Raw genomic sequence first — 21,339 nt, 5'->3', positions numbered from 1 at the left:
AATTGTTTTGTAACTGAGCTCCTGCAGGTTGTGATTAAAAATAAATAAATCTTCATGTACATTATCTATGCCAAGTCTTATACTTATTTATGCCACTTGTTCACTCACCTTCCAGTTCAAAGATTTTGAATACCTTCTTGGCAAACTGTTCCTTAATAATATTTGAAGGGCCAGTTCACATGATCCCACCTCCAGATGGTGCCTTGGAATATGCTTGAGCTGGGCCTCTTAGGCATTCATATGAACTCGTTCCCATACACAGTAGCAGACTGTGCTTCCTGCTACCACATACCCATGGTTTAGTGCAGGGGTTCCCAGCCTGTGGTCTCCAGATGTTGCTGAACTACAATTCCCATCATCCCCAGGGGATGACGTGAGTTATAGTTGAGAAATTTCCAGAGGACCACATGTTTAGTGGGTTTGCAGTAGCATTAGGAGCACAGGAAGCTGCCTTATACCAAATCAGACCATTGGTCCATTTAGCTCAGTATTGTTTACACCGATTGGCAGGAGCTCTCCAAATTTACAGGCAGGAGTCTCTCCTAGCCCTACCAGGAGATTCCAAGGAGTGAACCTGGGACCTTTTGCATGCAAAGCTCTACCACTGTGCTATGGTCCCATCCATTAAGGGGAATATCTCACAGCAGACAGTTCTCATGGGTAGTCACCCATCCAAATGCAAAGCAGTCAGACTCTGCTTAGCAAAGGGGACAATTCATGCTCATGACTGCAAGACCGGCTCTCGTCCCCTGTTCAAATACTGATTCTGCATACAACAGCTGCTTCAAAATTAAGTCCTTTGCACAAATATTTTCTACGTGCATGCATGGGTGAGGGAGTGTCTTGTCTTTGTAGAAGTCCGTGTATACCCTACACACGCTTTCTCCTCTATTACTATAATAGGGCAGGTGTGTTGGTTATTTTTGTCTGATTATGTGGATATAGCATAGTGAACTTTCCAAGTAGCTATTATTTTATTTGTAAGAATAAGCTGATAGTCCTATTTGGTTCATGTTCTGTTTCTGATCACTGTGACACCCATGGGTTAGGTGCAGCTTTATGAAAAGTCCGGATATATTCCTGACTTGGCAGTTTTATGTTGGCTGTGTGTCTGCTCTACAAGCAAGTTAGCTCGTCACTTAGGCTTCTTACAAGGTAAATGACACAGTGCTTTTATCTCAGTCTCAGCTTGGCTTAATGAGACTTGTGGAGATGTTTGCCCAGTATTGTAATATAAATAAACTTTCCATTAACTTTGGTAAATCAAAGGTTTTGGTATTCTTGAATTCTAGGAAAGTTTATAAATGGAGGATCAACCAGACCAGTATAGAACAGGTCACCAAGTTCAAATATCTTGGGCTCTATTTCCAATCCAACTTGAACTGGAAATCTCAGCAGTTACACATTATCTCCCTGGCACGTAACACACAATATGCCTTTTTGCACTTTTTAAACAGAAAAGGCGGCCAATTTATACCTATGGCCTTGCAAGTGTTTTGAGCCAAGATTGTGGCTCAAATGCTCTTTGGAGTTGCTATCTGGATCCAAGGGGATAATCTGGATATCGAATCGATCCAGTCTAGATTCCTTAGAGCCATTTTCAGAGTTCCTAAATGTGTATCTTACGCTGCTTTATGTTTGGAGACCGGCTCTTATCCGATCTCCTGTTTAGCTTCGGAGGCCTCATTGACACGCTGGCTTAAACTCTGTTTGGACCCTCAGCTTGGGAGGCCTCATTGACATGCTGGCTTAAACTCTGTTTTGGACCCTTGAACTTCATATGTTCAACATATGTGGAGAGACACCTTCCCTAATCCATGGTTGTCTGTTGTCACCAACAAATTGTTGGGCATGGGGCTTTCTCACTCTCACATTTTCTCCTTGGGTTTTTTAAAGGCTAAGGCTATTGTCATTCAGTGCCTAAAGGATAAAGTGCCTAAAGGTTATTGAGTACCAACGCCTACTTGACCTTGGAAACAAATATTGTCCCCCTTTGTACCTTGGCATTTCCCCTCCAGCTGGAAAACAGGCTGCTAGTTATTTAACCACCCTTCATTTTGTTAAATTTAGGTCAGCCTTTGCTAGGGCAAGGCTGAATGTATTACTTTCAGCCTTGCTTCAAAGGAGGTTCTCTAAAGAACTCCCTGTTTTGAGGTTGTGTCTATGGAGGGTAGTTTGGAAACAGTCACTCATACTCTTTTATACTGTTCCCTTTATCGTGATTCTAGGAGAGAATTACTGCATCCATTACTAGAGCAATTCCCTGGTAGGTCTGATCCTTTTTATCTTAATTATTGTTTGGCTGATACCAATGATGAAGTCACCAAAGTGGTAGCCACTCTCTTGCTTGTCTTTTGTTTTTCTTTTATTTCTTTAAAAACACTTTGTGTTTTTAACTAGTCTCTGGAGAGATTGAGAATGGTTTATTTGCAGAGAGTGAGCAAATGCATCATAACTGCTGAATATGGGAAGCTGTTAACACAACTAGTTAATGTTGGGAAATGAAATATGTATGCACAAATAGGTAGACGTACTTAAAAAAAAATCCACAGAACCATGTATATGTCTTCTTTGGGAGCTGATAGATAATACACTGTCAGTTTACATTTGGGGATAATATAGTCTAAGCCAAATGTACCTAAACAGACATAAAAATAAAATTAAAATAGCAAGCGTATATGTGAGAGAGTTCATTATCTTCTTGCATGGTGTATAGAGATTCATAACTTTTATGTCAAAGCAGCTAGTGTGATTTGAGGTGGCTGGTAGGATAAAATTAAACTCTCATCTCTCAGGATTAATTTCAGCATTGCTTGTTTCCAAAACAGAAATATATACGCTTTCAAAAATTGTTTTATTTCTTAATCTTCCAAGGAATTCAGCATGGTGTAAATGGTGTCCTCCACCATCAGTCGGTTAGGCTGAGAAAGTGATTGGCCCAAGGTGAGTTCCATGGTTGATTGAGGTTTTGAACCTAGGCCTGCCAAATCTTAGTCTGATGCACTAACCACCACACTTCCTCTCATAGCTTTTAGAGATACATGCACATTCCCTTGGATTGCCAGCTCTTTCATTTGGGGCAGGCAGTGTGGTGTAGTTAGCTATAGTCCTTGCCCAATCTTGTACTGATGAGTGAATAAATGGAGAGTGCACCCTGATGTGACTCCTTCCTGTGGTGTTAAAAGTGTCCCTTCAGGGAACAGGAAGAACAGAAATTATGTGGGTGACAATATGAGGCCTGAATGGAAATGTGCTACTAGGAATGTGCTTTCACTCTCCTGATCAAAATGCTGACAGTGCCTGGGAGTTGCAGAAGGAAATCAGGGAGGCATCAAGGAGAGACAGAGCTGCAATAATGGGTGACTTAAATTACCCACACATAGGCTGGTTACATTCACATTCAAGTATATGATAACGAATATGACAAATATTTATATAGTGCTTTTCAACCGAAGTTCCCAAAGTGGTTTCTATAGATATAAACAATCAAGCAAACAAATACATAAAATGGCTCCCTGTCCCCAAAGGGCTCCCAATCTAAAAAAGAAAATTTGTCCTCTTTGTCAAACAAAGAGGCCACATTTCTTAATATGCTGAACGTTTGTGCCCTAGAGCAGTTGGTCATGGAACCAACCAGAGAGAAGGTGACCTTGGACTTAATCCTGAGTGGTGCCTAGGATTTGGTGCAAGATGTCAGTGTCATGGAACCTTTTAGGGAACAGAGGCCATAGTGTGATCAAATTCAGCATACATGCGGGGAGAGAATCACCAAGGAAGTCTAACGCAGACACTTTGAATTGCAGAAGAGGAAACTTTTCTAAAATGAGGAGTTTGGTGAGAAAAGAACTGAAAGGGAAAATCAAGAGAGTTACTTCACTCCAGAATGCATGGAGTTTATTTCAAACCACAATAATAGAAGCCTAGTTAGAATGTATACCAAAAAAGAGGAAAGGTACCATGAAGTCCAGAAAGATGCCAGGATGGCTAACAAGTAAAATCAAGGAAGCTATAAAGGGGAAGAAGACTTCCTTCAGAAAATGGAAGAGATGCCCAAGTGAAGAGAACAAAAAGGAACATGAACTCTGGACAAGAAATGCAAGGAGGCAATAAGGGAGGTGAAAAGAGAGTTGGAGGAAGATTTTGCCAAAAAGAATCAAGGGAAATAACAAAAACTTATTTAAATACACCAGAAGCAGGAAACCTGCCAGGGAGTCGATTGATCCATTAGATGATGAGGGAGTGAAAGAGGTTATTAAGGAGTATATGGAGATTGCAGAGGAGCTAAATGAGTTCTTTGCATCTGTCTTCATGGCAGAGGATACTGAGCGTATACCTGTGCCTGAATTGAGAAAGAGGCTAAAGAACTGAGTCGGATAAAGGTGACTAGGTAAGATGTTCTAAACTATCTGGAAAAATTAAATATTTAGAAATGGGCCAGATGGCTTCCTGCCAGAGTCGGTAAAGAACAACAATGTGAAATTGTTGACCTCCTTGTAAAAATATGTAACTTATCCCTACAATCAGGCTCTGTACCATAGGAGTGGAAAGTAGCCAATGTAACATCTCTTTTCAAGAATCTAGAGGGGATCTGAGAAATTACAAGCTGGTTAGCTTAACGTCTGTGCCGGACAAATTGATGGAAAGAGTTATCAAAGATAAAATTTTTAAGCATATAGAACAGGCTGTGGGAGAACCAGGATGGCTTCTGCAAAGGTAAATCTTGCCTCACCAACTCTTTGAGGTTATACAAATATGTGTCCACATTTGGATTACTGTGTACAGTTCTGGTTGCCATACCTCAAAAGGACATTATAGAACTGGAGAAGGTGCAGTAGAGGGGAACCAAGATGATCAGGGGCCTGGAGCACTTTCCTTACAAGGTAAGGTTACAACACCGGAGGCTTATTAGTTCAGAAAAAAGATGACTGAGGGGCAACATGACACAGGTCTATACAATTATGCATGGTGTGGAGAGACTGGATAGAGAGGAATTTTTATCCTGCTCACATAACACTAGAACCCAGGGTCATCCCATGAAACTGATTGCCAAGGAATTTAAAACCAACAAAAGAAATTACTTTTTCACACAATGCGTAATTAACCTATTGAATTCTCTGCCACAAGATGTGGTAACAGCCATCAGCCTGGATGGTTTTTAGAAGGGCTTAGACAAATTTAAGTCTATCAATGGCTACTAGTCTGGTGGCTATAGCCACCTGCAGCCTCAGACGCAAAATGCCTCTAAATACCAATTGCAGGGGAGCAACAGCAGGAGAGAGGGCATGCCCTCAGCTGTTGCCTTCTCAGAGGCATCTGATGGGCCACTGTGGGAAACAGGATGCAGGACTAGATAGGCCTTGGGCCTGATCCAGCAGGGCTGATCTTATGTTAGTTGGGCAATTCTGTGAGCATCCTATATTACTTCCAGATCTAAAACAATGGTGGACACTCTTAGATGGGATCTTTAGGCCTTAAGTGATTGTCAGGAGAGTGGCCCCAACTGAAAACTCCCTTTTCCTTCAACCTGGGGGGGGGATCCCCAACAACTCCTGTGGATCTTAAGGAGATAGGAAAGGTGGAGAGAATGAGACAGAATGAGACTGTTCCAAATGTAGAGAACCTAAAATGGTAGTTGGAGATGATAGAAGATGGGAACAGGAGATAACAACAGGTATAGACAACAGCTGCACTTTTGCTTGTCAGAGAGTGCAAAAGAGTGCAAAATCAGAGAGTGGTCCAGGGGAGATTCAAGGGAGACAATACACTTGGGCGTGGGGGAAAGAGAGAGTGAGTTTTGGAATCTATCTATCTATCTATCTATCTATCTATCTATCTATCTATCTATCTATCTATCTATCTATCTATCTATCTATCTGCCATATTTCTGTACTGCCCAAAATGTGCGTCTCTGGGCAGTTTAAAATTAAAATAGTTTAAACATTAAAACCATTTAAAACCCAACATTAAATACATCTAATTAAAAGCCTGGGTGAATAAATATTTCTTCAGTGCCTTTTTAAAAGTTGAATGAAGAAGTTGGACCTTTTCTGTTGCTATGCAGTGTGGCCAGCAGCCAGTGGAAAGGTGATGTGCAAATGGTGAGAGAGGAAGGTTTGAATGAACGCATAAGAGGGTTTCATCTTGATGGTGAGCCTTGGAACACAAAGATAATACAGATGGATGATTCTGAATTATTGTTTATATAAATAGGCAGTATTTCTTCTTGTACATGGTAGTTCTTTCTCTTTAAAATGCACCTGAGGGAAACACACATCATTTTTGTCTCTTTATTCCTCCCCCCATTCCCACCCCTGTCTTATTAAACCTACCAGCAGGATTAAGGCCCAACTCCTGCATTGTAATTGCACTGCATCAATCACCATATGCTGTTTTGTTTGTTTTGCATTATCTTTATTGAGATTTTACTGTGAGATTAATGAGTGGAGAATGAATTGGGGGAATTCTTCAGAGCTCTGGAGGCCTGCAACATAACAGTCTGCATTGGTAATTCTTGGTGCTGCATGTGTACATGTACAACGCTACATCACATGGTGTTCTGATGTTTCCTTGATCAGTGAGCAAAACTGACTGCTGCCTTTTGCCTTTGGATTTTGCTTAATTCTCCAAGCTTGCTTCATGAGATTCTTCCATGCCAGCTGTGCAGAACATTTGTTGTTTAGTGGAAGGCTTGAGTATTCATCACTGCTGACCTTAATAATCACTCCTTTTTCTTTTTTTCTTTTGCTCAGACCTTGCGTATCATTCAGAAGTCTCAGGGAAACACATTTAACCTGGGATGGTGCACCTCTTATGAATGCAAAGCCACTGAATTAAATATAGCACTGATTTTTAAAAGGGTCTGCTGTCTTCTCACGCCATTGCTGTCTTGTAATCTGTTCTTTATATATAAGAGATTAGTTCCATTCATAGAACTGTGGAGATGGGCATTTTTGAAGGGTGCTCAGTAACCGGGATGAGTAACAGTTCTTAAACACATTGTTGTAGATTCGGAATGCAGTAGTTTGCCCCATTTTCTTTGCAAGAATATGAGATAAATGCTTTCGCCTTCTGTCTAGTTTCCCTAATAACTGTGGAAAATATATTATATGCTTTATATTCTATTCTCCTCCAAAGTGTCTCTGCTTAAGTATAGGCTTTTAGCTCTGTATATGTTCTGCTCTTCTTTTTGTGGCCTACATTCAAAGACTGATAGAGCCCAGGTATTGTGCTGTTGAAGCTGGTCCCTTTTGTTAAGCAGGTCTTACGGACATCAGCTGTCTTGTCTGCTTTAGTTTACAAGGTCATGGCTCTAAAACCATGTGGAAATAGGCAGAGTGTTAAATTGCACTGTAGAATGATAAAATAAACTGAGCCAACCCAGAGGGAAATAGAGACTGCCAAGCAATGGTGTCCGTCTCATTTAATATATACAAACACTTGTAACAAGTCACTTGCTGACGGACACAATTAGTCTCCATGTCCCCATTATGGAAGAAGCCTTGAAACGTGTGCTTGATACACTGTGGAGAGAATTGCCCTGAAGTGGCCTTGGCTGCAAAGGTCACAATCAAAATGGCAATGGTTTCTTTTCTTTAAGGACATAAGGGTTATTTAACTTTCCTTACCTGTACGTTTGAGGAATCACCGATAGCATTATCAAAGGTAATGTTTTTGTTCATAGGAATCTCTTCTGTTGTGCATTTTGTTAGGATGTGGGATTAGCAGTCACAACACTGTGTAGGCACAAAATATATGATGTCATGTTGCTGTGAAATAAAGATAGCCAAGAGGACTCCCTCTGATACCCCCATTTAACATTTCAGGTGGAAAGTACCCACATAGCAGCAGTGTTCTCTCCAATTATTTGTCATCTGTGTGCAGAATGAGTTTTATTCTGGGTGGCAGTATCAAAGCAGTGTGTCCGCACTTGCATTCAGAGTGGGGCCTTCCAGATTCCACCTGTGAAGGATCTAAAATTAACTGAGCGGACATCAAATATCCTGTGAGCACGTGCACATGCACACACCTTTGAGGGAACACTCCATAGCAGCATCGGAATGCTAACACATACAGCATGCTGCTACAAGAATACTTTTTATTTGAAATGCTAAACGTTTTAAGAAGCTGTTGGCCAGGGGGTGGGGAACCTCTTGGCTACTTTTATTTCATCACAATGCGGCATCATATATTTTGCACCTACGCAGTGTTGTGATACTAAACCCTTATCACAAACAGTGTTGCAATACTAATCCCCTCGTTTAGAATTTTCAATTATGTTTTCCTACAAATGAGTGACCAGAATGCTCATTTGTAGAAAAACATCCTTGAAAAATCTAAAAGAGAGGCATGGAAGGATCTCTCCAACCTTTTTCTCTGCTACTTGACTTGTTAGAACATTAGTCAAGAAAATCAGCATGCATACTTGGATATGCTTTCTCTGCAAACAGCAATGCAACTTGCAACTTACACATTGATAAGCTTCTAAATTAGCATCTGCATTGCAATATAACAAGCTGCTCTTCGTTGCCACTTTACTTTTCCTTAACCTTAGCAATACAGAGAGTTCTACCCACTCAGATGCTGCAAGCTACAAAGAATTCAGTAATTAAAAAAAAAACAACTTAAATTTAAGATGAGAGTTAAGATAGGTTTACATTTCCACTTGTCCTCTAAACAGCATGGAAATTGCAAGTTAAGGTGCCCATCTTAACTTACGTGCCATATGAGCGTATAAAGACTTTGTATAGTCTGGTATATCATGCTGTCTTTAGAAATGAGGCTCCATGCACCCACACTTTGCCTTCGTCCTTCAGCTGGACATTGGGCTGGGGAGGGATGCATCCAGGCAGACATTCAACATGTTCAGCTTCCTCAATCACTTCCTAGGGATGCCCTGGATGAATTTCTGCCTGATGAATCTCTGTAAGGCACAGTCCTAGCCCCAAATGCCGCCTATATAGTAACTGTCCAGACAGAAATTCAACAGGTCCCCATGTCAGGCAAAATCACTTCCTACAGATACCCCTGATGGATTTCTCTCCGGTGTATTATGTACAAGGCAAGGTTCTTCCCCTAAATGCTATAGTTAGTGTCCAAGCAGACATTCAAGACATATAGAAGTTTCACATTATTTGTTTATTTATTTATTTACTTGTTTATTTATTTGATTTCTAAACCGCCCTTCCAAAAATGGCTCAGGGCGGTTTACACAGAGAAATAACAAATAAATAAGATGGCTCCCTGACCCCAAAGCGCTCACAATCTAAAAGAAACATAAGATAGACACCAGCAACAGTCACTGGAGGTACTGTGCTGGGGGTGGATAGGGCCATATCATTTCTCCAACCTTTGGGCTGCTAGCAGTAAAAGGGTTTGCTTGGCCCTCATTCTGAATGGAGGAGGGGGGAAAGATTGCTAGGATGGAGCTCCTCCTAATTTTGTGCCCAATGCTAAACTACATTCCTCTGCATGCCAGTTTGGAACAAGGAGATGGGAAGCACTGTCTGGTCCCCTAAAAGAGCAAAACACAAAAACAAAACTTTACTTTAGGGGCCGAGCTGAGCCAGTTTGTAAATTGTGCTCCCTCCTTTATTGGGCTTTACTCTGAATCTACTAGCTGCTGCCCCTAATGTTTTCTCCTCTTATTCCGTTTCTAATCAACGATGTTGCCTCAATTCACTTTGCTCTTGAGCAAAGTCAACATATATTTCACTATATCAAATGCCAGTGAGTGCCACAGATCACTTTGTAAAATCGCTGGTGTCAACCTAGACAAGTTTCCAGGACTGCCTGTTAAATCCAGGGCAGATTATGTGAGAACTACAAGTGGATAGGTGAAAATTTAAGGTAGCACTATGCCTTGCAGAGATGCATTGGGCAGAAATCCATCCATTGTAAGTATGAAAATCGTCTGTTGCAAGTATGTTAAAAAAAAAAAAGTTGATTTATTTTTTAGACAGAGTCCAGCAGGGAGGCCACAGCAAAATTTGAGATGAAAGTTGTGTAGCCTTTAAAAAATGTGAATAGCAGCAAAATTGCTTGGTTAAACGTTGCTGCAATATTTTGATCTGAGAACTTTAGCATTAATACTGATCAGTTCCTATTACAAAGATTCCAGAGCCCCACATGTGCACAGCCTCCTGAGCTGTATGGAGAAAATATTTTTTCAAAATCGGAGCATTTAATTGTAACTGATGATCTATGTCAGTAGTGCTCTCATGAGGCTCCCGACTTCTAAAGAACTCTAATGTCTGTTCCTAACCCTGGTGTCTGTCTTACTAAAATTTATCCATCTTTTTTGGTTGGCAGATATGAGACATGGGCTTTTTTTGGTAAGCACAATAGCTGCAGAGAGAAGGGGAGATCAACCTCCTCATTGTGTGCATGTGCAACATTAGTCTGGGTGTCAGCATGTATATATTAGAGAGATTGTGTATAACACCTGCTAACTGGGCAAAGAGGCACCTTTTTAAAGTGGCGATTCTCTTTATTTAGCAGAGGGAGATAACCTTCCCTGTCCATCCCCAGCACAGCATCCCTCCAGTGGCTCTCGCTGGTTTCTATCATATGTTTCTTTTTAGATTGTCAGCCCTTTGAGAACAGGGATCCATCAATAAATAATGGTTTAGAGTGACTTTCCTTCATGTCAAATCATATTTCTTGGTGCAACTGTGATTGTGCTTTAGCTGTGCACCAGCTCAGATGATTTAAATAGTTGTTCTTGGCTCTTCGCAATTACATACATGTTTTTGACACAAAGCGGAAATGGAATGAGAAGCAATATTCTCCTGCACGTGACCTGCTGCTTTCTGTGGAGGTCTTTGGATGTCTATTAAACCCAGCCAGCTGTCTTTGTAATTTAGAAGAGAGCGATGGAGAGAGATTTCTGTGACTTGCAACTTTTGCCAGTTGTTTCCCTGTTGTGTGTTTTAATAAAAGCTAAAGCCGCTTTTTATATTTATAGCAATCTTGAGCTTTAGGGCAATATGTGGAGCTACATGTACATCAAGTAGGGTGCAAATTCAGCTTGCTTTGTCTGTTGCCTATGGTTGTGAGCCTAGCAAAATACACAGGCCCAACAGAGATGGCAGTTGCACTGTTTGCTTAGCAGATCTGCCAAATTTGTCCCCAGCCTGGCCATGCCGTGCCTCATTCCGTGCCTCATTTGGTGCGGCTCAGCAGTGTCCTTGCATGAAGTTTTCCTCCCGTGTGTGGCACTGCTCCTTGAACCATGCTGCTCTGTGCTGCTGAACAATGTGCTATTGGCATGAGATGGCTTAGCATAGTCCTGAAGGAGCTGGTAGTGCACGGGCCATTCTCTGCAGTCTGTAAGAGATGGCTGGGAGTTCTTGGACCATTCCCAAACAGGAAGAGGGTTGAGATATGTGTTGAGCTTTGGTTCTCTGAATTCTGTATCCCATGAAGAGGAGTAGAATATGGTCATCTGCATCTCTTTCTTGGTGGCAGCGGCAGTGACATAGTACAAAAATAGCCAATTATACAAGTTCAACGGAACCTTTCTACCATACTATCCACTTAAGGACTGCTTCATACATGACACTTTCTAACCCTATATGAAAAACCTTCCATCCAGAACATGTATACCGTCAAGTATCAGGTTGTGTCCATCTGTATACAATTGAACCAGCAATGTCAGTAGCAAAAACAAGCTCACCTGGTTGCTTACTAAAGAATAGAGATACGCAACTATTGTGTATTATAGAGTTCAGACACCACGGTTTGCTAAGCCTGTGGGCAAAACTTCCGTAGGGCACACCCCACAGCATCTGACTTGGAAAGCTTACTGGGCGGCAGCTCATTTGCCAGCACTGCCATGGGTGGCAGTGCTGCAGAATGCATGATTGCTGCAGCTTCTGCTGACACCTGTTTCCTCCTCTTTGGGCTCAGTTTGAGTGGTGGTGGCAGCAGCAGCTCCTTCTTCAGCTCCTCCATGCGTGGTGCTCCAGAAGTCCCAGATGCCCTGACCACCCCGAAGACATCTGGGAATGCCAATATAAGTTGGCCAAGGCTCAATGGCAGCTTTCTGGGTGGCACTAGGCAGTAGTGCTTATTCAGTGATGGCAAGAGAGCCACTTGCTGAATAAATTGGAGGTTCATGGCTCAGTGGTAGAGCACATGGCTGAGTAAGTTGCTCTTTGGCAATCTTCTCACATCCCCAGCGTCTGCAGATAGGCTTTCCCCCAAAGCCCCTACATCACGGGTTTCTGGAGCAAGCCCATTTTGCTGATGTAGAGGGCAGGAGAAGGGACCAGCGGCAGAGTGAATCACTTGGTTGAGCAGGTTGCATTGCTGCTGCAGGTACTGGGCAGGTGGGTCTCAGGGTTGGCTGTGATTCCTCTGGACATAGGCACTCAACCAGTACCTGAGTTGGCTGCCCCCCTGATGCTGCCCCTGTTTTTCTGTGGGATCATCGTGAATGTCATTGTTGGTGAAGCAGGCGCCCAGTGATGCAAGTGACCAATCAGATTCTGCCTGGTCCTGTTAAGCTGCTGGGTCTAGCCTGGCTTCCAACATCTAAGTGAATCATGCCTCAGACAAAGAATGAGTTCTCATACTTCCTACCACAGTGGTGTTCACTATTTGTCAAATGGGGGCCACTTTGGCAAAAACAAAATCTCCAATCTTCCATTTCTCACTTGCTGACCTCCACAGAGTGCTGCACCTTTCTCAGTGTGAGGGCCCTTTAAGAGAGACAGAGCCTTCTCTTGAGCGCTCTAGGAGGGAAGCACCAGGAAGGGCTACACATCCCAGCATTTGGTCCAGCATCCCAGCATTCTATGCATGCCTTGCGAAATAGAGCAGAGGCTCAGGAGGGCTCCATTTCCCTTAAAGGAGCCACCAGCCCCTCCAGTGCTGGGCACAGCACTGCATGGTTGCAGTGGTCATCTCCACATGGTACCAGCAGGGCTGTGCAGAGTATTCAGCTGTGCTTGACACTTCACACAGGCCTACTAAACAATCAGTCAAGGAGCCACACTTAGGGTTGATGGGGGCTGCCACTGGCCCCTGGGCCCTACAGTCAAGCAAACTTGACCTACCAGCTTGGCTACCCATTTGCTTCCCAGCTTGACAGTGAAAAAGCACTTCAGCTTCAATAATGGGGTAATCATTACCTGACAAACATTTGCACAGTTTTCACATTTGAGTAACAGAACATCTTGCCCATGGATTTGCTGCTCATGCAGAAAAGAAGTCACAGGTGCAGCAGTCAGAAGAGTGTGCAGAGGCAGCTTGTATTTAAGTAGTCCCTCGAACACTTTCGCAGTCATCACGGCACATACAGACTTAAGGTGACAGAACTGCAAACAGAGCTATTCTGTGAAATTATTATCTATTGTTTTTACTTTCTAGTCTATCTCTGGTGTGTCATGTATAAGAGCATGCTGCATTGTTAGATGGTGTTTTGTTTTGCTTCTAAATCATAGCACCTTTTTCTTTGTTTTGGAACAGAAAGATGAAAACTACCGAAGCCTCCCGCGGGACACCAGTAGCTGGTCATCTAACCAGTTTCAGAGGGACAATGCTCGCTCTTCACTAAGTGCCACCCATCCCATGGTAGATAAATGGCTGGAGAGGCAAGAAGAGGTAACATAGATGAGCATTTGGATAATCTAACTCGTGTACCTGTATATGAATGCATTGATGTGTGCAGTTAGTGTCAGCTTCCGAGAAGATGGTTATGAATTTAGATGTGTTGGGAATCTCTTAAAGGCCGTTGAACTCCAGTGCAGCCCCAGCTGCCTGACTTGCGTGGAAATGCGGGCCAGTGCAAAGTTCTGTGACAAGCCACCACAATGCAGTTGGAGAGCCGGTGACGTTGGGGTGGTGGTGGTGGAAGGGATGGAGCTGCACTGCCAGCAACTTGGGCACACTCAAGCCCCACAAGACCCAACCTGGACAGCACAAAGATAGACTGGGTGGATTCTGAGCTTCCGGGAGTGGGATGGGAAGTAGACAAGAAGGAAACAAGGAGTTCCCGAAATGGTGGAGGTGGAGGGAATGGAGGAAGGAACCTCAAAGGGGGTGGGTGGGGAGGAACCTCAAAGGGGGGCCTTTGAGCAGCTGTGGGGGTTCTGCAAATCTGTTTAACCCAGAACCACGGCAATGAGAAGAATAGTGGTTGAACTAGACTTGTGCCCTCTGGTGAGAAGCCAAGTTAACATTAAAACTGTTTGCCAGAGGAAGGCGAATGGTGACGCTAATCCCCTTCTCTGGATGCCTGAGGTCTCTGAGGTCCTGGAATACCTGCCTTCAGGTCTGATGCCCTCACCTGCCAAATTGGAACAAAGGCAAAAAAACCCCTAACATAGTTGTGACTGCAGTTTATTGAAATGAGCACGTGCAAACTCCGAGCATGACCACTTCAAACATCCTCCAGGACCATACTGGCTGGATACAGGTCCAATAGAGAAACAAATAAAATCTGTATAGTTCCAAGGTGATAATGATGAGGGAATTACAGTGCTGGAGAGTTATGAGTGTCATCTAGCCAGATCTGGTGATGACAAAAGCTTTGTGTGGTAGAGAGGGAGGACCTTCCAGGGGACAAAGTGATCTCTCTAAGTCTATTACAAGAATCTAACCCTTCAGGATGTGGAGTTTAACAGAGCAGAGAAATGTGGACATAAACAGGACACAAGCCAGTAATACAGTGTTTTTTCCAATCTTTTATAAATTAGCACCACTGTTTGAAATCTGCCTTTTGGGCCCTCAGTAGGATGATTCAAAGAGCTGAATGCAGAGCTCAAAATGGCTCTTGACTTCCAAGGATGTGCTGTCCCTGGGTAGATGCCCAAGCATCTTTTCTAAAGTGTCTTTTCTAAATGCTATTTCAGAGGTTAGATACTGCCCCTGAATAGGTCTCCACTGGACTGCCACACTTTGCTTCATTGCACTGGGTTCCAGGGGCAGAGGAAAGGGAGTCACACAGCAGGGGAGGCCGCAGGAATTGAAGACTTGGGAGGTAAACAGTGATATTTTGTCCTGATTTGAGGAATTTCTTCAACAACTCTCTTCTTTCTCCTCGCCATCCATTCCCAAAAGCTGCTTGCCATTAGTTTCTGTGGGATGCTCTTCAGAAGCAAGTTTCCGAGACATGCCCCATACTTTGGTGAACATCTTGCCTCTGGTACAGTGGATGTGGGCTGCACATAATTTTTGTAGTGGTTCTGGGATTCTGTGTCTGGCTTTTCAGAACTTTTGCTCAAGATTCTAAAGGCTTGTCTGTAGTTATTGAGTTCTTATTGCTGCCATAAAAGTTCACTTCTCAGGGCAAGTTGAATGGGGAGCTGTACTAGTGACCTTCTAAGAAAATGTCTTCGATTTGCATATTTTAATATATTTCTAATAGATTTCTGTGTTGTGGTATGCTGACCCTCAAAGCTTTTAATGAGACCTTTTAAACACAGAAAATTGAGATGATCCGTGATATCAAAAGAAGCTTGAATTGAGTTAACTGAGTGCTCTTTTCCTTTTGTATATGCACTTTTTTGTGGACTCTTTCCCCCCTATTTTTTTTTTAATAATGAAGATCTATTAAATTTGATGTTAATGAGTCTGCATGTATCTAGAAAGAAAGGATCCTTTGGTGATTTCATATCAGCAGGATAATTAATTAAACTGAAACAGTTTAACAGGGCGTGAATAGTGGAAGCAAATCCATAATGAGAGCAGAATGGAACATGGAGCTGAGGAGGGTGAAGATGAGTCTTGTACATGATAGACCAGATGCAGCTGGACATCTTGGCTCTGATCCTCTTACAAATTATATTTATCTTTAATGCACAAATTCTCAGTGTTTCCTGAGCAATTTTGTCTTGCACTGGTTAAGTGAAATGCTGGTTACTCCTGCAAATTATATTTAGGATCCTTTCTCTGTTTATAGGAAGTGCATCTCAGGTGATGTTTCACCCCGAGATGGTTGGGTATGGCACCATCTGTCCTGCACTCCTCCCACCTCTTTGCTCAGTGAGTGAGAAAAAGTATGAATGGAACAGGGATATCCTGCATTTATTTCAACATAGTAGGGAAGGAGAGTGCAAGCCCCAGACTCAGTTCATTTACATGGAGATCAGATTTGAAGGAGTATCAGCAATAGGAGAAGGCTGTTTCCTTTGTGTCCTCCTTGTAGGGCTTCCTGGAAGTATCCAGCTAGCCACCTGCACAATTGCCAGGGGATTCAGGACCAACAAAAGAAAGTACTTTTTTCACACAGCAGACAAGTAATCTATGGAATTATCTGCCATGGGATGTGGTGATGGCCACCAGCTTGGATGGCTTTAAAAGGGGCTTAGATCAATTAATGGAGGTCTATCAGTGGCTACTAGTGTTGATGGATATAAGCTGTTTCCAGGATCAGAGGCAAGATACCTCTGTAGTACTTGCAGAGGAGCAACAGCAGGAGAGGGGGCATGCCTTCATCTGCTGCTTGTGGGCTTCCCTGGGGTATCAGGTGGGACACTGTGGGAAAGAAGATGCTGGACTAGATAGGCCTTAGGCCTGCTCCAACAGGGCTGTTCATATGTTCACTTTTGGAAACAGGATCCTGACCTAGATGGGATCTTGTTTTGATCTAGCAGGACTTCTTATACTTTGGGGCCTTGGCAGTGAGGGGGGAGTGTTGTTGGTATCTTGCCTGGGGCTGCCCAGAATCATGTGAGTGCATATCGCCAAACTATGCTTGGGCAACATAACTTCACTATTTTTCAAGCGGGGGCCACTTTGTCAAAAACGCTTTGTTAGGAGAGCCATTTCACACTGCACTGACCAGTGTTCTCTCTAATTTTTTTCATCTGTGTGCAGAATGAGTTTTGTTCTGGGCGGGAGTACCAAGGCAGTGTGTGCCCACAGAATGGGGCCTTCCTGATTCAACCTGAGCAGGATCTAAAATTAACTGAGCGGACATTAAAAAAAAACACCACTTGTGAGTGCAGGCACGTGCACATGCCTTAGAGGGAACACTGGCATGGACCTCTGTAAACTGCTGCACTTTCCCCAGTGGCAAGAGGCCCTTTAAGAGAAACAGAGGCCCGCCAGGGCCCAGCACCACCTTGGATTGTGCACATGGAGCTCTGGAAAGTATCGTCTTTCCCGGCACTTCCTCTGTAGAGCTCTATGGAGAAAGCGCTCTATGGGGATGGGCTGCATTTACTAGTGCTTTGTGTGTGACTTCCAAGGTGGCACTAGGGCTCAAGCAGGCTCCATTTCACTTGTAGGATCACCACTGGTCTTGAGCCCAGTGCAGCGAGAATAGTCATCTTTGCTCGGTGCTGGGGGTCTGTGTGGAGAGTGTTCATTTTTGGCTGAAACTTGGCACAGATCTCATAAATAACCAGGGAGCCACACTTAAGGTTGACGGGTGCAGCCTTACGTGCCGCTCTCTCCTGGACCTTGCAATGTAGTAAAGTAAAGTGTGCCGTCGAGTCAGTGTCGACTCCTGGTGACCACAGAGCCCTGTGATTGTCTTTGGTAGAATACAGGAGGGGTTTACCATTCCCATTCCCATGCAGTATGAGATGATGCCTTTCAGCATCTTCCTATATCACCGCTGCTCGATATAGGTATTTCCCATAGTCTGGAAATCATGCCAGCAGGGATTTGAACCAGCAACCTCTTGCTCCCTGGGCAAGTTACTTCCTTGCTGAGCCATTAGGTGGCTGTTGCAATGTAGTACATTGCCCTAATTTGGGTGTTTATCTTATTCTATTGTGAGTATTCTAAGCAGGCTTGTTTTGTATAGTTTTAAAGGTAGTTTTAGCTGTAGCAAAAGATATTCAGTTTTATTTAGCTTGTCTACACATGCCATAAATAATGATGGTAACCCCGCCAGGGTCATCTCACTGCTGGCTAGTTGTGCAACACACAAAAGGTGTTGCTGCTATCGTTTTGTGGGAAGGGAGACTAAATACCTTCTCCTGTAGCTGCAGTCGTTCCCCCCCGCAATGGGAGTACATCATCCTGTTAAATCATCCCGTAGCACATGCTGCAATTTCCTACTGCCATTTTGAACAAACATATGCACAAGCGAGGCTCAGTGGGCTACAAAGAGGGACTTGCTAAGAGAGCAGAACTGGCCCTTATTAGAGAAGTTGCTGCTTTTCATTACACTGCTCAGGACCTCAAGTGTCTGATGGTTGAAAAGATGTGTGAAAATGCATGCATGCATGCTACACACACACACACTCTCTCTCTCTCTCTCTCTCTCTCTCTCTCTCTCTCCAAATATATTATCACAATTTCCAGTAATGTGAAATAATTGGCGATCCATCTTTTGAAGTTTTGTGAACTCCAGAGTATCTTCAGTACTTGCTGGTTAGGAATCTGTACTGGACTATAAGGATCAGTCTCCACTACAAGAATTGGAACCTTTTGTTGAAAAGCGGTAGATAAATATTTGTTGTTGTTGTTATAACATGCTCTTAGAGCAAGCATGAGTGATTTAGTATAAAGATCTCCTGCTATTATACCCCATAAAAAGAGGCAACCTAAATTTGCTGCTTCATACCTGTTTGACTGCAGACATCTTCAGTATTCAAAGCATATACTCACATTCATTGATTTCCAGAGTAAGTGTGTGTCCTACAAGACATTGACTTGTAAAGTTTTATGGGTATTTTTTTAGAATGATATTAGTAGTGTGTTAAATCTGTTAGAAATAGCTTTTTCTTTTCATGGTGTTCATGCTGCTAAGAACAAAGTGAAGCAGGTTTTGTTCCCTTGACAGATGTCTGTTGTGAAATTTTTTTTAAACAAATAACCCCAACATTTTGTAAGTTGCATATTCTGAGATGACTAAAATGAAGACACGCTCAAGCCAAACTTTGAAAATATTCATCCAACACTTTGCTGATTGTCGTGGTTGTTATCATAACTATGTGTACATAGGAAGCTGCCTTATACAGAGTCAGACCATTGGTCCATCTAGCTCAGTATTGTCTACCCAGATTGGTAGTGACTTCTCCAAGGTTACAGGCAGGAGTCACTCTCAGTCCTATCTGGAGATGCCAGGGAGAGAACTTGGAAGCTTCTGCGTGCAAGAGCAGCCCCATCCCTTAAGGGGAATATCTTAACAGTGCTCACACATGTAGTTTCCCACTCAAATACAAACCAGGGCAGACCCTGCTTAGCAAAGGCAACAATTCATGCTTGCTACCACCAGACCAGCTTTCCTCCCTTAGAGTCTAGCCTTACTCTTTGCCCTGATATGTTAGCATTTTGTTTTTTAATGTACAGAGAACTTGCATTGTATGTGTGGAAGAATATTTAATCATGTGAACCTCCACCTGCATTTTAGTGTGGCAGAGGTTTATCAAGACATTAATGCCTTCTTGCTATCTGACTATACAGGAAATACAAAATTCCATATTCCTCCAAAGATAACCACAGGGCTCTGTGGTTGCCAGGAGTCGACACCGACTCGACGGCACACTTTACCTTTACCTAAAGTGCGCTCTTAAGCTATCTTGGAGGATTGTGAAAAAGAAAACTACCAACAACAAAGGAAAGCACATCACCTTGGCATTATTTATTGAATATATTTTCATGCCCAAATTCCTTGGAGGAGTGGTGGTTGTGTCAGCATATTCCCCTATATCCTCACAATGATGTGAGGTGGGTTATGCTAGATATAGTGACCAGCCCAAGGTCACCCATTTTCCTTTTTGGTTTACTGAAACAAACTGAAGTGGCTTATTTAGGCACAAGGAAAAAATAAGGAGAAATTAAACCTGGAAACTTAGATACATGCATGGGAAAGAAACATTTTAAGCTTCCTACAACTATTCAGTTATATCAAACTTCTTTCCTTCTCCTGCTTAGATTACTTAAGAGCTCTACTTGTTCCCAGCAATAGACAGTATTGAAATAATCCAAATACATAAGAACATAACATAAGAACAGCCCTGCTGGATCAGGCCCAAGGCCCATCTAGTCCAGCATCCTGTTTCACACAGTGGCCCACCAGATGCCACTGGAAGCCTACAGGCAGGAGTTGAGGGCATGCACTCTCTCCTGCTGTTACTCCCCTGCAACTGGTACTCAGAGACATCCTGCCTTTGAGGCTGGAGGTGGCCTATGGCCTCTGACTAGTAGCCGTTGATAGACCTCTCCTCCATGAAGTTATCCAAACCCCTCTTAAAGCCTTCCAGGTTGTTGGCTGTCACCACATCTTGTGGCAGAGAATTCCACAAGTTGATTATGTGTTGTGTGAAAAAATACTTCCATTTGCTGGTCCTAATTTCCCTGCAATCAATTTCATCTTTCCTGTATCGCTGCTGATACCTCAGCCAAATCACCACCACTTTTCAGGCTTTCTGTTGGTTGCATTCTCTTGGCAACCTAGCAATATTCCTATTAATTCGTAAAATTCTGTATTGAGTAATGATGCCTCAGCCATTTTAAGATACTGTCCTTTCCCCCTCAAATTTTCCATTGTGGGTATGCAAGCAAACTCAGATTAACACAACGTATTAAGAAGGTTTGTTATATAAACGCTATGTGATCCTCCCTTGGTAGCTCATGATCAGACAGTGATGAGACAGTCAAGGTCTTCTCACTGTCTTCCATACACCAGTGTTAACCCATCCAAAAAGCAGCGTTGTTCTCACTTCATTAAACTGCTGACTTGGTTTAAAAGCAAATAATGTCTCGGAATTAGGGGTTTATATGTACCAATTTTTGCAGTTTAGTTCAAATTCAGACTGAATTCGAACCGAACCACTGGTCCACAAATCAGTTTGGCTGAACAGACTGTCCAATTCGGTCCAAGGGGCTATGCTTGTAATGGGTAATCAGGTGAGGGTTCCTTTAAAAGGCTTCGAAGGGCGTACCATTGGGGTGGCAGTGAGAGGGCACCTTTAAAAGTAGGTGTTTTTGTCGGCAACTGCTGAAAACCCCAGCACTCCTCCCCAGCAGCCCACCTACATGGTCATGGTGCAGTTCCATCTGGTGGTGGCAGCTCCTGGAAATCCCAGTGCTCCTCCCAGCAGCCCACCCGCATGGAGGAGATTCAGTTCCAGCCTCTGCGAATGCGCAGAGGCCATTTGCCATAGATTACATCATTTGTGTAATCTTGGGAGGCCAGAACCATGCTGCCACTGCACAGGCTGAATGCTGGGAGAAACACTGGTGTTTCCAGGAGCTGCTGCCGCCACCAAGTTGATATATGCCTACTTTTAAAGGTGTCCTCTTGTCGCCACTCACAGCTACCCTTATAAGTTTTTTAAAGGCAGGATTCCCTTTTGCTTGTAAAGAAGAATCCTCACTGGATTCCCCTTTACAAGCATAGCCCTTTGGATCATGGAACCGGGTCAAACCAGTCTG

The 21,339-nt window shown here is 43.2% G+C and overlaps 1 protein-coding gene across 9 annotated transcripts in view; it reads left to right on the top strand.

Moving 5' to 3' along the window:
• The window catches only part of PARD3 (par-3 family cell polarity regulator), a 766,284-nt gene that overhangs the window by 325,829 nt on the left and 419,116 nt on the right, over positions 1 to 21,339 (top strand). For 6 of the 9 annotated variants that reach the window (XM_053261605.1, XM_053261600.1, XM_053261598.1 and 3 more), the window contains exon 5: positions 13,471 to 13,605. The exons of the other annotated variants lie outside the window; for them this stretch is intronic. In XM_053261605.1, coding sequence (XP_053117580.1) covers positions 13,471 to 13,605 — 135 coding nt within the window. The remainder of the gene's footprint in view (positions 1 to 13,470; positions 13,606 to 21,339) is intronic. 9 annotated transcript variants of the gene reach the window in all.

This window comes from Hemicordylus capensis, chromosome 6, assembly GCF_027244095.1.
Source record: "Hemicordylus capensis ecotype Gifberg chromosome 6, rHemCap1.1.pri, whole genome shotgun sequence".
Taxonomy (NCBI): Eukaryota; Metazoa; Chordata; class Lepidosauria; order Squamata; family Cordylidae; genus Hemicordylus; species Hemicordylus capensis.
The sequence above is the reverse complement of the archived record's forward strand: the minus strand, read 5'-3'. Positions and strand labels throughout refer to the sequence as shown.